The sequence below is a fragment of the Hakea prostrata genome, chromosome 2, assembly GCF_041222555.1.
Source record: "Hakea prostrata isolate BN-2017 chromosome 2, UWA_Hpros_2, whole genome shotgun sequence".
In the NCBI taxonomy this organism is placed as follows: domain Eukaryota; kingdom Viridiplantae; phylum Streptophyta; class Magnoliopsida; order Proteales; family Proteaceae; genus Hakea; species Hakea prostrata.
Window position 1 is genome coordinate 48718308 of NC_142601.1, and position 16518 is coordinate 48734825.

General features: G+C 42.5%; 1 protein-coding gene across 1 annotated transcript in view; it reads left to right on the forward strand.

Annotated features, from left to right (window-relative positions):
- Positions 1-12154, forward strand: part of LOC149024611 (peroxisome biogenesis protein 3-1-like) — a 34226-nt gene extending 22072 nt beyond the window's left edge. Inside the window, exons 5-7 of the mRNA XM_089144832.1 lie at positions 10771-10898; positions 11008-11232; positions 11331-12154. Coding sequence (XP_089000958.1) covers positions 10771-10898; positions 11008-11232; positions 11331-11640 — 663 coding nt within the window. The 3' untranslated portion in view covers positions 11641-12154. The remainder of the gene's footprint in view (positions 1-10770; positions 10899-11007; positions 11233-11330) is intronic.
- The last annotated feature ends 4364 nt before the right edge of the window (positions 12155-16518 follow it).

Genomic DNA, 16518 nt, shown 5'->3' on the forward strand with positions numbered 1-16518 from the left:
TAGGTTTTGGAAACCTACTCTAGAAATATCTAAGAAAATATTTTCTAATTAGAATGTTCTCCACCATTGGATGGAGGACACTTGTGTAGATCCTAACTGTATATTGTATAGTAGAGTGCCTATAAATAAGGGAGGTCTTACCGTGGAAAGGCACCAAGCAAGTCTCAAGCTTGTAAGTGAGGTCAAGAGTAATGAATTCCATTCTCTCAAACTCTCTTTTACAATCTTCCAATTCTCTCTTCACTCTCTTAGAGGTGTTGTAGGCTGACTTAGTACTAGTGGGGTGTTAGGTGCCGGCACGGTGCCACGGTTGGCTTAGTATAAGACTAAGACTGACAATTTGGTATTAGAGCTTTGGTTACTAGGAGGGCAAGTTTGTGGGATAAACATCATGGCTAGGGGATCCAAAGTCCTAGAAAAGTAGTGTCAAACGAGTATGTCCATGGAAGGGAGGCCAGTCCCAACAAGGAGAAGCTAAGGGGTAGGGACAAGTCGGTTGATGTTGGTAGTGGTATGGAGCCACATTGATGCGAACACAAATTGAATTCCTTGGCCAAATCCTAGTGGGCCCCAAGGTCCATCCAAATTAGCTGGCCGAACACTTATGGAGGGTATTTTGGGCATTTTCAGCCCTATGTAATTGCTGGAATTAATTCCTGAAATTCAGTTTAAAATTTTAGTCCAATTTTGTTAAGAAGTCGTAATTTGAGTTATTAGTTGAGTAAGAGTCCTTAGTCCAGCACATCAATTAGAGTTTTAATTAGTTAAGATTTAGCATGTATCAGTTAGGGTCCATTAGATCTTTTAATTTTTATTATTTCAATGGTTGTGATTAATGTGGAGGGATCTTAATCTATTCAGGAAACCCACTTAGAGTTAAGGTTTTTTAGTAGGCCATTAATAAAATCCTACTTTTTCTTTGTAAATTAAGTCTGGATGAATAAAAATTATTGATGTTTGCAGCCGAAGGAAGGTGCAGCAGGGTCTTATTTGGGTAGGACCTTGCAGCTGTTTTAAGATCTTTGAATTCTCCCCCTTCTCCATGCAAAGCAGCAAGTAATCCAGCACACTACAGTGGCTCCAAGTAAGTACGCACACCCCCAGCCCCTTCCCCTGCATCCTACATCCATCGCAGCTCTTCCCCTTCACTCTCCTCCCATTGTAGGGCCTAGGAATCCCCCTCCCCCACCATCTCATCGCACCCCCTCCCCTTTCCCTGCAATTACAGCCCCCCACCCCGTCCCCTTCCAGCCTAGACTCCTGCAAGCACTCCCCTGCCCCTCCCCTGTTGTGCGCCCTCCCTAGTCCCCTCCCCTTTGCTGCCGCATCACAGGAGCAGCATTCGCCACCCCCTGCAACTCCCTTAGCCCCTGCCCCTACCCCCTACCCCCTACGACCCTCCCCCACCCATCCCCCACCTTCACCAGCCCTTACGATAGCTCCCACACCCTCCCCACTCTCTCTAAGTCTCTTTTCCTCCACCCTCTGACTTGCGCCCTCCCTAGTCCCCTCCCCTTTGCTGCCGCATCACAGGAGCAGCATTCGCCACCCCCTGCAACTCCCTTAGCCTCTGCCCCTACCCCCTACGACCCTCCCCCACCCATCCCCCACCTTCACCAGCCCTTACGATAGCTCCCACACCCTCCCCACTCTCTCTAAGTCTCTTTTCCTCCTCCCTCTGACTTGCGGCAACAGAAGAACAGGCTCTGTCTGAAGTGACGTTGAATCGCTATTGCAAGCAAATAAATTGTCCCTACTCACCGACCGAAACAGCAAGGATGAACAAAGGAAGGAGCACCGCGATAACCCAATCAGTGGGTTTAGGCCAGCAACTATGATCATGGGTGAGGCCGGAGTCTCGAATTCCCTACCTGCTGATAAAGAAGCAGTGCACGCAGAAAGAGAGAGTGAGGTTGGTCCGGGCTAGTACCAATATAGGCTCAACATGCTTTAGGATGAAAGCATGCCATGAGCCCTTGGAGTTTCACTCAAGGAAGGTAGCTTTAGCTTGCTTCCATTGGTAAATCATATTGGAGGGGTTGGTGATCCCAAAAGAGAATAGGAAAAAAAAAGGAAGAAAAAAAAAAAGATAAAATAAAAGGAGGAAAGAACAAAAGAAAAGAAAAGAAAAGAAAGATAGAAAGAAGAAAAGAAGTTGCCCAAGATCTTCAATTCCTTATCCCATCCCATCCCATCCTATGAATTGAGTTGTTTTCCCTCCAAAGTTTTCCAAGAACCAACCCAGTGTGATCCAGATTAGCCGCCATCAACCCTTGGGTGATTTTGGATATCTAAAACCATCTGATAGGGATTTGGGCAAGACCCTAATCACCCAACCTAACCCATACAAAATTAGTTAATCCCTAACTTGCCTCTAGGATCTTCCCATAAATTCTTAGACATCCCATAACCCTCCCATAATACTTCACCATTAGTGGCTGGAAGATCTTAGTGAATCCTTAATTCTAGGGCAGTTATTCTAGAAACCCTAACCCTAGAATCGGGGTTCACATCACACGCCTAGCTCGGGTGGAGTTGGCAATGGTTGAGGCGAGGGAGTGTCTTGATGTTGATTGAACAAAGTAGGGAGGAACTTGAAGGCCAGGGGGATGAGCTCAAGGAATCTCTATTTAAAGCTCTCAACACCATGTCATAAAAACAACTTGATGCCTTTAATGCTCAAGTATTAGAGGCGATGGACAAGTGGAAGCTCGCGTCGAGGAGGTGAGTGAGAAATTGGCATCTTGTAGGACGACGATGACCAAAGGAGCCACTATATGGCGGGAGACACCTTAGTCAGAGGTGCCAAAGCCCAAGCCATTTGAGGGGAAAAGAGAGGCAAGTGAAGTTGACAACTTTTTGTGGCATATCCAGAGGTACTTCAAGGCATGGCATTCGGGGATGAGCCAACAAAAATAAGGACCGTCACACTTTACCTCACTAGCACAACAACCCTTATGGTGGTGAAGGAGGCATGTTGACACAGTAAGAGGTATGTGCGCCATAAACACGTGGGATGACTTCAAAAAGGAACTAAAGAGGCAATTCTGTCTAGAAAATGGAGCTTGCTAGAAGGAGTATTGAAAGGCTTAAGCACACAAGTTTTGTTTGGGACTACGTTAAAGAATTCTCTACACTTATTCTAGAGGTCCCAAGTATGACCGAAGAATTTCTATTTGACTGCATGGATGGTCTTAAAGGTTGGGCTTTGCAAGAGTTACAATGCCATTGCGTACAAGATCTCACATTGACTATAGCAACACAAAGTAATCGGTGGAGTTCAAAAGAGGAGCAATCCATCACGACCTTAGTCTTGTACTAAGCCAACCGTGCTAGCACTCAACACCCCACTAGTACTAAAGCCTACAACACCTCTAAGAGATTGAGGAGAGAATTGGAAGATTGTAAGAGAGAGTCTAAGAGAATGGAATTTCTATTACTCTTGAACTCACTTACTAGCTTGAGATGTACTTGGTGCCTTTCCACTATGAGACCTCCCCTATTATAGCCGTTCTACTATACAATGTATGGTTAGGATATACAGAAGTGTCCATCCGATGGTGGAAAACATTATATTTAGAAGATACTTTCTTAGATATTTCTAGAGTGGGTTTCTAGAGCCTAGATATTTACAAAGGTCCTAGATATTTCTAGTCTTCTCCCTTGTTGTAGGATCACCTTGATATCCAATAGGAATTTTTATGGACTTCGCCATGTGGGCCTTAGTCTTTTGGGCCTATCATGTTGGGCCAGCAGGCTTATATTTGAGAGGATTGTAACACTCTTACCTTCTCAGGTCGTCGACTTCTATGGCACTTTTGTATTTGCTCTTGGAATTGCCATAAAGAGTCTGCAGGTTCCCAACTTGCCTCGCTCTCTAGTGGTCCCTTCCACTCGACCAAGTATTCCTAACTAGGAAGTACTCATTTTTGAATGACCCTATCTGCAATCATATATCAAGCTCCTAGTGGTAGGAAGTGGTGACACTCATTGATGCTCTTGTCGATGTTCCACAGGCTTGGGCCTTTCGTGTCTCCATGATATGGCTTGAACATGCTTGCATGGAAGACTAGGTGAATCTTGAGCTTAGGAGGTAGGCACAACTCATAAGAAACTTTCCCTACCTTTCTTATAATCTCGGGAGGGTCTGCATATCAATGGATCAACCCCTTGTGCACCTTCTTTAGGTGTATGAATTGTTGAGATAGAAGCTTCACAAATACTAAGCTGTCGACTTCAAAATTTGTGGGTTGTCAATCCTTGTTCACTTCATCTTCTTGGTGGTGTTGTCTAAGTATGACTTAGCCACATCCACCTTCTCTTGCCATTCCTTGGCAAATTTGAATGCCAAGGGGCTCTTCCCTATGTAACTTGTCATCATCATGTGTGGCGTCAATGGTTGTTGCCCTATGGCAATCTTGAATGGACTTTGTTGACTTGCTTCTTTAAAGATTGTAGGAGAATTGGGCCACATCAAGCAACTCGACCCACTCTTGCTTTGCTCTCACAAAATGCCTCAAGTATAACTCCAATAAGCCATTGATGCACTCCGTTTGTGGATGGAAGCTTGTTGAGAAGTTTAGTGTTGAGCCTCACAATTTGAATAACTGGTCCAAAACCTCCCCGTGAAGCAAGGGTCATGATCATTTATGATCAATTATAGCACTCCCCAATACTTAACAACATTCTTGAGGAATAACCATGTTGCCTCTTTGCCATGCAATCTGTTGGTGCTGCCATGAACGTGCCATACTTGGAAAATCTATCCACAATCAATATAATCGACCCACATCCTTCGAAGTTAGGTAGAGCGCTAATGAAGTCCATAAAGTCTATCCTAGGCTCGACTAGGTGTAGGGCTCCAACAATCCCCTTGGTGGTTGTTGCTCCACCTTGCTTTGTTGACGAATGTAGCAAATTCTAACATATGCCTCGATGTCATCCCTCATTTGAGGCCAATAGTATGCCGTCTCCAGTAAAGCTTAAGTGCGTCACTGCCTTGGCTAATCAACCCACTTGGTGTTTTGGCTTTCTTGAATGATATATCCTCCTCTTCCAGTTGACTGGGAGGAGCTAATTTTGTCTTTCTACTAAGCACATCTGCCACCTCATTGGCTTTTCCTAGTTTCTACTTGAAACGAAATCAAAATTTGGCAAGAAGTATTGCCATCTATCTTGTTTAGGACTTAGCTTCTTTTGAGTTTGGAAATAACCAGTGTCAACATTATCCGTCTTAACCACGAACCTTGTTCCCAACGGATATTGATGCTATGTTCTTAGGCAGCATATCACTGCGGTCATCTCCTCCTCGTTGTTGGTGTAGCGTTGCTTTGTGTCTTTGAGCTTGTGACTCTCGTATACGTTGGGTGCTAATCCTACATCAACACCCCTCCAATGACAAAATCATATGCATCTATATGCACCTCAAATGGCTTACCATAGTCTAACAACATAAGCATTGTTTCCTCCATGATTGCCTGTTCAAAGTACTCAAAAGGCATCTTGGCTTGAGTCGAACCACTCCAATGCCTTGTTCTTCTTCAGAAGATCCATGAGTGGAGCTGCCCTCTTGGAGTACCTTGATATGAACTGCCAATAGTAGTTCACTAGGCTAAGGAATGACCTCAATTCAGTAACTTTGGTAGGCACTTCCCATTCTTGAATAGCATGTACTTTTCTGTTGTCAATCCTTAGTGTTCCACCCCTACCTTGTGACTTAGAAATATCACTTCTTCTTGAGCAAACGAACACTTCTCCTTCTTGACCTAGAGTGGGTTGTCCTTTAGTGTTTGAAGAACAACCCTAGGGTTGAGCATGCTCCTCTTAAGGTATTACTATAGATGACGCTGTCATCTATGTATTCCACCACGAATTTGTCGAGGTAGGGATGGAAGATTTTGTTCATCAAGGTACAGAACATTGCCGATGTGTTGGTGAGACCAAAAGGCATGACTAAGAACTCGTATGCACCATAATGAGTTACACATGTGGTCTTTGGCTCATTGCCTTAGGTAATACAGACTTGCAAGTCTAATTTGGTAAAATATCTTGCATCACCAAGTCTATCAAATAAGCCTGCTATCAAAGGAATGGGATATTTGTTCTTGATGGTTATTTTGTTCAATGATTGTAGTCAATGCATAGCCATAGTGACCCATCACGCTTCCATTGGAACAATACTGGTGCATTGTGGGAGCCTTGGAAGGTTGTATAAAGCCAGCATCAAGTAGATCTTTGAGTTGTTTCGCTCCTCCAACTCCGGTGGGGACATCCAATACGGCGCCATCAGCCATGGCAGGTGGTTTGGCACCGGGCTCCAACTTGATCGCGTGGTCCACCCCTCTTCTAGGTGGAAGCCTCTTGGGTATTTTTGGGGCATAACATCCTTGGAACTCTTCAAGAGTCTTCTCGATTTGCTCAGGCAACACCCTCGCAAGGGCATCTTCCTTGTCCTCCAATAGTGTCGCCAAATAGGTGATCTCCCCCTTCTTTATTCCTTTCTCTTATTGCATGGCGGAAAGAAGTTTAGGTGATGCTGGGGAAACCCTAGAAAATAGGGGACCTACAAAGTGGGCTACTAGACTCTTAGAGTGAGACACCTATTCTTGATAGGTTATTAAAAAAAGAAAAAAAAAAAGAAATTGCAGCAATTGAAATCTGATTAAGCATGCAAATAAAGACAGTTAAAGCAGAGAAAGAAAAACAATTAGTCCTAACTAGTGAACACCACTAAGCAATAATCAATAGGGAAACAAGGGGATGGGGATCTTGGCACCGTAACACTAAATTGAATGCAAAATTATCAAGAATCTTAAAAGAATATTTGTTGTCCAAGTCAAGATCAAAATTCTAACAGAAAACTCAGCAAGAACAATAGAAAGAAACCTTTATATATTTATCTTCACGAGCCTACTGCAATAATAAAAGACAGGAATATAATAGGAAATAGTTTACCTGCTGGCTCTGATGGGGGCTACAAGCAGTGGTTAGGAAGAAAATAACAAAGAATGCCTGCAGGCTGCAGCAGTAAGGTCTGCCGGAAAGAATAGAAAGAAAAAGAAAAGAAATGAAAATCCCAAAGAAGAAAGAACAAAAGGAAGAAAGGAAGAAAGAAATAAGAGTGCAGCAAAAATGCTGGACAGAAAGAGAAGGTTTTCTTCTTTCTTTGAGAAAAGTGACAAAGAAAAGGGAGAAAAGGCAGCAAGAAGGCTCCGGACAGAAAAAAAGGGGTGGGGACTTGTTTCACGCAAAGAAGAGAAAAGAAGCTTACCGTCAGAAGAATATGCCAGGAGAGAGAAAAATGTGGGAAGCTTTTCCATTCAATATTTCATTCATCTAATCCATCAATAGGTTCCCAATACAAGGCTTTAAATAGAAAAAATTAATCCATCCCAACCCTACAACTAGATTCCCAAGATTAACCCTAAATAAAGTAAAAAGTTCTAACCCAAACCCAATAATCCAAAATTAGGCCAAAAATAATCTAGGCCCAGCCCACAAGGACTCAAACAAAATAGAAAGAAAACCAATAACAAACTAATACTTCAGGCCTATCCCACAAGGACTCAAACATAACAAAATAAAGAAAATCAATAGCAAACTAATACCCAACCCACTAAGACTCAAGAAAATTAAATAACAAATTGCCTATGGGTAGTGCTCCTCATTGAACCATAGGACCTTAGCAGTCCGATAGGCTCCGAACTTGTCGTCCATCCACATAAATGTTGTCGTAGGGTGATCTCTACGCCAATATCGTTGGTAAACTCAAAACTGTCGACTAATGTCCTGATTGTCCTCATCATTAGGTCCGTGGTTCCTTTAATTATTGGGACCATGCATGGTGCGCGATCCTCCATAATGCACATTGTGCTAATGAAGGGCATTGGTATGGCCTTGACTCGCCGTAGGAACTCCATACCCAATTCCACTTGAAAGTCATCCATGGGCACCATCGACAAATCTACAATGTGCTTCCATGCTCAAATGGTCATCTCGACTCCTCAAGCAACACCCTTGATGGGGCGAGCCTTTTGAGTTAACTGCCTTGAGCCATCCTCCTTCATTGGACATTGTTAGTCTTAATGCCTCCTCTGTTGAGACAAAGTTGTGTGTAGCACCTGTGTGCCGCTATGGCTTGAGTTAGCTTGTTGTCGACGCACGCTTCCATGTGCACCAAACCCTTTTGAGAGGTAGGGGCCTTGACTTTCGGTGGTTTGGCCTTAATGGTGCCTAGTTGTCGTAGGGACTGCATTTGCGCCTCGTTCGCACCCTTCTTTTTGAGCAACTCATTGAGAACCTTCCTCTTAGGGCAATCTCTAGCCTAGTGTGGACCGTCACAAAGATGCACTTGTCCTTGAGTGTGAACTTGTTCTTCTTGTCATGTTGAGGCTTGCCTTCCTTACTTGAAGAGGGCTTGCTCATGCCTTCCTTGGGGTCATTGGTCTTGGATTATTTTTCTTCCTCACCTTTGCTTACATGCCCTTTCTTGGCCTTCGAGTTGTCATGGCCTTAGTCATTTACTAAATCAACGCGCCAGCACTTAGCATCCTGCTAGTACCAAGTCAGCCTACAACACCTCTAAGAGAGTGAGGAAGAGAGAATTGGAAGATTCTAGAAGAGATTTGAGAGAATGGAATTTCTATTACTCTTAAACTTAGTTAGAAGCTTGAGAATTACTTGCTTGGTGCTTTTCCACAATGAGACCTCCCCTACTTACAGGCACTCTACTGTACAATGTATGGTTAGGATCTACACAAGTGTCCTCCATCCAATGGTGGAGAACATTCTTGTTAGAAAATATTTTTTTAGGTATTTCTAGAGTAGGTTTCTAGAACCTAGATATTTGCAAAGGTCCTAGATATTTTTAGTCTTAACCCAATAGGAATTTTTATGGACTAGGCCATGTGGGCCTTACAAGCTAGGCCTGTGGGCTTGTCATGTACTGGCCTATATTTTGGCAGGCTGTAGCATTCCACTACTTCAGGGTCCTGGAGGGAATATAGCCTTAGCCCTTGCTTTGCAGGAGAGGCTGTTGACAGGTTCTAAACCTGCAACCTATAGGTTGCAATAGCACAGTTAACCATCATGCCAAGGCTTGGCCACTACCCTTTTTATCCTAACTTCCTCTTTAACTTCTAGTTTATTTTGAAGCCTCACCCACTGAACTGCATTACTGGGGATCCTCTTTTAAGCTTGGTGGAAGTTTAAATTATGGTTGGTTGGTGATTGATGGGAGTAGCGATGGCTTATTAGAGTCCTGCTGATGCACTTAGGTGTGAGTATAATTTGCGGTTTATGTATTTTGTTTGATTTTTCTCTTCTTGTTTGATCCGTTAGTAGCAAGTAGGAGACATAGTTTCATTTGCATTCAAAAAAAAAAAAAAAAATCAGTTTTGGATTCTAGCTGTATGTATCATCTCTTTAAATGCATGCATGTAACCACCAGATGATATAATGTTGATGATTTATGTTTGGTTGATGTTGCTGTATGATACTGCTGGTGACCTGGTTGCATAACTTTTTCTCCTCTTTCTTTGATTCATAGCACATTTCCTTCTATACCAGGTTCAGTCTTTGGTTCATATTTCCCTTTCTTCTGGCCTTGTTATCTTGTCAATCTGCAATTGTTCTTCTATATCTCGGTTTACTGTCTTTGGCGGCATTGTTGGCTGAGCGGAGCTGCTAGAACTCGGTGGATCCTCTGTGAATTGGGTACTTTGGGGTCAGCTATTGCCCACTTGGGCAACTCAAACCCTGGACTCTTGACACCAGACATCTCTCTTGCAGTGAGAACCAGGTCTGTGATTAATACTAGTTTCATTGATCATCTGCTGGTTGCTGGACTGGCAGTATTGGTCGATTGTATTCATGCTCCCTTTCCAAGTTTTCTGCTCCATTGGGTGTCTACTGACGGATGTCTCTCACCCAAGGCCTGACAGTCCTATCAGAACAGCCAATTTTGGGGTTGAAAACAGTCTCCCTTCTAGGGTTATTCTTACTCCTACTGTATACTTCCAAATATTCCCTCCCCTATGAATTGTTCTACTTCTATGTCATTTCTTACGTTACATCCGGCATTACCCTTTCTTTTCAGATTGAATCCTATTTGGTCCCATAGTTTGTTAGCTTAACTCCAAGGGCTTGATATTGGCTTTTAATTATGGAACTGCCAGTGCCATTATAAATTGTATTATTATCATCTCTCTGGGCCCATAATTAGGGTTCTCAAACCCTGGCATTACATCACCCACCTCCTCTTTGGAAAAGGATGGGTGAACTGGTGGGTGTACTCTTTTTATGTACACCTATTTCATTTGTGTGTGTGCAGTTTATTCCCCCTTCTTTCCCTTCCTGGTTGAGAAAGAGGAGGAATGGGAAAAGATAGGGGGTGGGTGGGTGCGGGAAAGGGGGGTAATTTAAACCAAGACCTCCTGCTGAGGATGGGAATTGTTTGGCACACTCCGACAATGTCCTCGAGTTAATGGTGTATTATCCTATTTTCTGGTTCTCCATGAATATTGTAATGGTTTTGTCATTCCATTCACAAGTTCACCATATCCACCTTTTTTTTTTTTTCCACAATGGACCATTAGGTTAAGCTTCCCGGCATATGTTTCTTTTTCTCCTCTGGACTCGAAGGGGTTTACTTGTTGAGCCATGACCAAAAATCTGTCTAAGTTTTTGTTTTAATTTTTCGTAATGGCCAACATTGAGTTTAGAATTAACTGGATTGTATATACTGTCTAAAAGCATAGATTTTGAATGCAGGATCAATCAGATCCATTTGACAGGCAGAGTCACCAAGAGTTTTTAGCAACCGCTGATTACCTTTCCAGTTATGGCATGACCACGTTAATCTCAGACATGCAGACTGCTGTGGCTGAAGTTCTCAAGGGGTGAGATCCTGTTTATTGGTTGGTTAGGTTGGTCTAGTTTCCTTCAGTCTGTTTTTATGGGCTGTTCTCTGGTGATCTGTTTACGTATTCTAGTCATCTCCACATGCAGAAAACAGCTGAGGGATCTGTTTAGTACTTCCCAACTTCATGATACAATTGAGCATATACTGGATATTTTTATGAGTCTTGGGGGCCCTAACCACTGGGTGATGTACTTGATGCCGGAAAATGCTATAGCATACAAATATCAAATGGCAACATCATCCAGTGCACTCCTGCCTGACGCTTCAAAGCTCGATCAACTCATGGTGGAGACACGCAGTGTTCTTTTGTGGTATACTTGCTTATTTCGTCTTTCTCAACTCATCTCTGTTTGGTGTCTTTTGATGTGCTTTTTTCTTTTAATACTTACTCTTCCAAGTTTACTTGCAGCGAGGATTTCAGAAATGTTGTTACTACATCATTGAGAGGAGTGGTGGAAGCTTTGATTGATGACATTTGGTTACAAACAGGAGGCAATGCTTCAGTAGGAATTCCTCTGGCCAAGCTGTTGCCAAGAGTGGCGCAGATGGGTCCTTTACTGTTGGAGGAACCTGGCAGTAACAAGTTCATCCAGATCATACGAAGTTTGCCACAAGTTGAACTCTTCTATACTCTTCTTTATGCAAATATGCCAGCGTTGGAACCAAGCCAAGGAGCCGAGACCAGTTTCAATTCAGTGTCACCATTTTCAGAGGAGTGAACCCAAACAGGTGCAGGTTTCGAGGTTCCCACAATTTGGAAAGAAAATAAACAGAAAGATTATTGTTACTTTATGCAAATTGTAGCTTTCTTAGATCTTGCTGATCACTCAGGCTGTTAAATGCGAGTTCCTTTAAATCTCAGAGAACCTCAATAGTTCTTCTAACTCCCCTTCCCCAAACACGAAAGAAAATGCTGTCTTATTGGTTTAGTATTGAATTTCCCAGGTAGTCATTGTTTATTGCGGATGCCAAGCTTTAGGACTTGTCTCTGGTAGTTCACATATCAAAAAAAACTTGATTAGGGTTCGAGCCAAAGGGGTGCGATGGCCGGGGTTTTAACTTAAAGATTGCTTGAGAGCCAGCCAGCTTGGGTTTGCCGCTATTCTTTCAATTTCTTTTCATTCCATGAAGGTAAACCAAATTGATATTTGCCTAAACAAGTTCAGAAAATGCATATTGCAGGGTTTGTGGCATCAAACATCGGAACCTCAATTCATATTGATCTCATGTTTATGCAAGCATGTAGTTAAAGTGCCTACCAATACAAGAACAATCATGGTTACTAGAAAATAAAAACAAAAAAACAAAAAGAACAATGATGAGCAACTCTGGAAAGATTAGGAACCAGGGAAGACCAGAGATTTTTCATGGTCTTGCAAGGAATTCAATGCGTATATATCCTCGAAAAATCTGTCATTTGTGTTAAAGGAAGAGTGTAAATTAGTTTGAGCAGGCCACAAGGTCTGACTTGTTTCCTATATGGTGAATCTGAAATCGATCCAACAATCAGATGGCATCCATCACTGCCATGCATGTAGTGAAAAAACTGAAAATCTGACATCTATTGCATATTTTCAGGGTTAGAGCTTATCACTCCAGATCTTGGAGAAGAGTTGGCTTGGTCACCTGGTAGCTTTTGTTGAGAGGACAAAGACAACCAGAGTCAAAACAGGACTTGTTCTTGTAGATTGCATTAAGGTTCAAAAACCTGGAGTTCTGGTAATTAGATTGCATAGCCTGTGTTTAAACCCCAGAACATGGTTGGATTCTAACTTTTCAAACTGACGTTTCCAGGAACAATAACCATAATCTTATACCAACTCAATGGGGTCAGCTACATGAATTTTTGAAGGGTTAGGTAACGAGGCATGAGAAATAACAACAATAAATTTAGGTATGCATGAAGATAATTAGGAGACTCAGTCAATGTAGAATTCCAGAAACATCTCTTTCTATGGGATTAGTTCCGCATGTCCTAGTCTTCCAGACAACTCTATTAGTATATATATATATATATATATATCCTTTCTTACTTACTACTTCAAACTAACCTGGTAGGATTTAGGCCTAAATGCACAGTTACTGAAAGCATTACACTTTGATGTCTAGCTTGGAGTACTCAGAGTCTGTTGATTTGAGCTAGTATTTATAGAAACCTGAAGATTTACTAAATGAATTCTCCTAAAAGACTCGCCATCGACACACCCCCAATTCACAATGGCCAGGTCTAGGTATCTATCTCTGACTCCCTTGAAGCTTTTAATCTGAGTGATTACTCCAGAATATCTTTTTTGAGGTACAATATCATTAGGTTAATAAACAAAATGTGGGGCATCACATCCTCTTCTCCTTCAAATAAATTTCGTCTTTGAAATTTGCTTACCTCTTAATTAAATAAGTACAAATAATAGGACTACAAAACAGACTCTAGATCTCAAGAAGCTTATTGACACGTCCCTAATTCACAATGGCCAAGTCTACATATCTATCTCTAACCCCCATAAAGCTTTTGATCCGAGTGGTTACTGCACAATATTTTTTTTTAGCAAATTGCACTGGCACCCCAAGATGGAGGCCTTAAAGCATTGACACCCCCACTTTATGTTTAAAAAGCATAGAGACCCCAAAATTAGATTTTCGTTGGATATATTTGTCCAATTTATAAAAATAGTTAAATTACTCTTTATTTTCAAAAAAAACCCTAAAAAAAAAAACCAAAAAGGTCTTTATAAAAAAAAAACAAAATATATTAAAAAAAAAACAAATTGGGCCCTCTCCTCTTAAGGCTTTTGGGCGGCTCCCCCCTTTCTTCTCACCCAAAAAACCCCCCCCCCCCCCCCCCCCCCCCCCCCGCCCCCCCCACCCAAACACATCGCCGAGATTTCGGCGAACCGGACGGGAAGGGAGATATCGCCAATCGGGAAAACCGAGATTCGCGATTCCGGCGAAATCGGCGATAAATGCGGGGCTCGTGGGAATTTTTCATTATTTATCTTTTGAATTTCGTTTGATTTTCTCTCTCCTCACCCACACCATCCGAGCTCTCTCTCCTAGTTCTAGGTGTTTTGGCCATATTTCGCCGATCTTCGACATCAAATCGCAGACTCACTTCATTCTTGACGGATATAGCCTTATTCGCGACGATCAAGCGAGATTTCACACAAACGGGTGTTTTTCATCCGAGAGGTAAACGCTCTTCACTAAACTATTTTTTTTGAAAATGCATGCCATAATATTGTTGGATGGGTATGAAATTAATATATGTTGAATACAATAGGCTGATCTACAAACTCACGGAGTCGAATTTTTTTTTCACTAAGTAATTTATTTATTTATTTTCGGGCGTCAAAAATTGTATTTTTATACATTTTAAATGCTTGCTTTTTGCATGATATATGTGTTGCATTGTGATTGAAAAAATATATGTGGATCCCCATGGGTCAATCTACAAACTCACGGAGTCGGAATAATTTTCGACCCAATAAATAATTTTTTGATTTTTTGAAATTTATTAAAATATGAATATAAAATATAAATAATTATGAAAAAAGAGAAACAATTAGGAATAAATAAGGAAAATGATTTTGAAAATTATAGAAAATTATAGAATACCTATATAATTATTTTTAAGTGCTTCTTGTATGGTTTCATTGTCAGTTTTGATATGGTAGCATTTTCTTTTGTCGGAAAAAATTTATATATTGTTTAAAATATTATATTGGTATTGTTTAATTGTTTGTGAAATCATTTTTGTTGCAAATGCACCAACCGTTATCATGTCTAGTAGTGGGAGAGGAGCAGGTTCACAGGGGCGGGGGATGGGACAGACAACGGGAGCGGCGTCGCAGGGAAGGGAGGGCCGATCCTGCATGGCAATACTGTGTTGCAATCGATGGAAATAAAAGTAAAACAAGATGCAACTTCTGTGGTAAGGAGTTGAATTCTGGTGGCATAAGTAGGTTTAAGGCTCACATTACTGGTAGTTCAAAAGATGTGGCACCCGCACCGAGGTGAATGCGGATATCGAAAGGCGTAGGGAGATGGAGAAAGACAAGGGGAAGAAGAAACAAGAGAGGAGAAGGGTAAATGAAGCATTGGATGAGGCGGTGCGGGCACCATCATCTTATAGAGTTGATTCGGATTCTCGATCGGGAGGTTGATCCCGTTGATTTGAGAGAGCGGGAGGAGAGGGATGTTAGACGGGCGATGGCCGAGAGTAGGGCGATGCAAGACCAGGAGGAGGAGAGGGCCGAGCTAGATTTACAGAGCCGGTACCTCTAGGCCCGTAGGGGCCGGAGCATCCGGATCGGGATCCGGGGGCTGGAGCATCCGGATCTAGGGACGGGGGTGGTATACGTGGTATGTTCAGCAGATCACGAGTCGAGGGTCCCTTCTACGGCCGATGTACGGGGATCACGTCCACGTGACTATCCACGAGGTCGGATCCTATCCTAGAGCAAGATCCTGATATTTTCACAAATAAGGGGGCTAAGCAGCCCAAGATCACAGGTGCATGGAAAGGGATGGCGAAGAAAGTGAAGAAAGCAGTGTCGAAGTGGATGTACTACAATGCGGTTCCGGCACATACAAGACAGGGTCCTTACTATAGTAATATGGTTGACACTATTGCTAAGGCAGGTCCCGGACATCCCGGTCCTACCCCTAAGGAGGTGTTGACCACTTTCCCGACCGAGGAGAAGGAGGAGCCGCAAGAGTACATCGTAATTTGAGAATATTTTGGGAGACATATGGATGCACCATTATGTGTGATGGCTGGACCGGTCCGACAAGAAAATCCATCATCAACTTTATGGTGTATTGTGACGAAAGAGCTCTAAAACGGAGTAGGACAAAAGAAGATAGGACGAGAGTGAGATGAAGGGAAGGAGAAGGGGGATGACGAAAGGCAACCAAGAAAGCGGGAGGAGAGAAACAAGGAAAACAATGGAACGGAGAGAGACCCATGAAAGGAAGGAAGAAAAACCGAGCACGGGAGAGGGAAGAGAAAAAAACAAAACGGCCGAAAGAGAGGGAGCAGGGAGCAGGGAGGCAGAGAGCAAACACGAAAGATTCAGAAGGAAGTGGGTGAGATCCATGTTTTATGAGGAGTGGTTCATGGGTTGGATCAAAGTAAGTATATTATTTTATCAAGCACTATTTGATTTAAAAGGTTAACATACAATACATGAAATATGAATATCTAGATGTAGTATAAATATACTAACTAAGTGTTTGTGATAACAAGACAGAGGGGGACGAGACGAAACGCGAGACTTGGAGGAAGGAAAAGTGGGAGACAGACATAATAAAGGCAGAGGGACCCCGGGGCACAGCGAAAAGAGCGGAGAGAAGAAAAAAGAACCAAAGAGCAACCGAGGGCCGAACGAACAGGAAGAGAGGAGAGAGCACCGAGAAGGGGGGAAGAGAGGGACACAAATAAGTAACGTAGTAAAAAAGAGGAGGTGAAATGAGCAACCAACAAAAACAAGAACGAAAAGGGAGGGGAACGGGGATGGAGGTTATGGGAAAAGAGCCAAAGAAGGCCAACAAAGCCAATGGAGGTAAGAACAAAAACTTAGAACAGTACGCATTTGTGA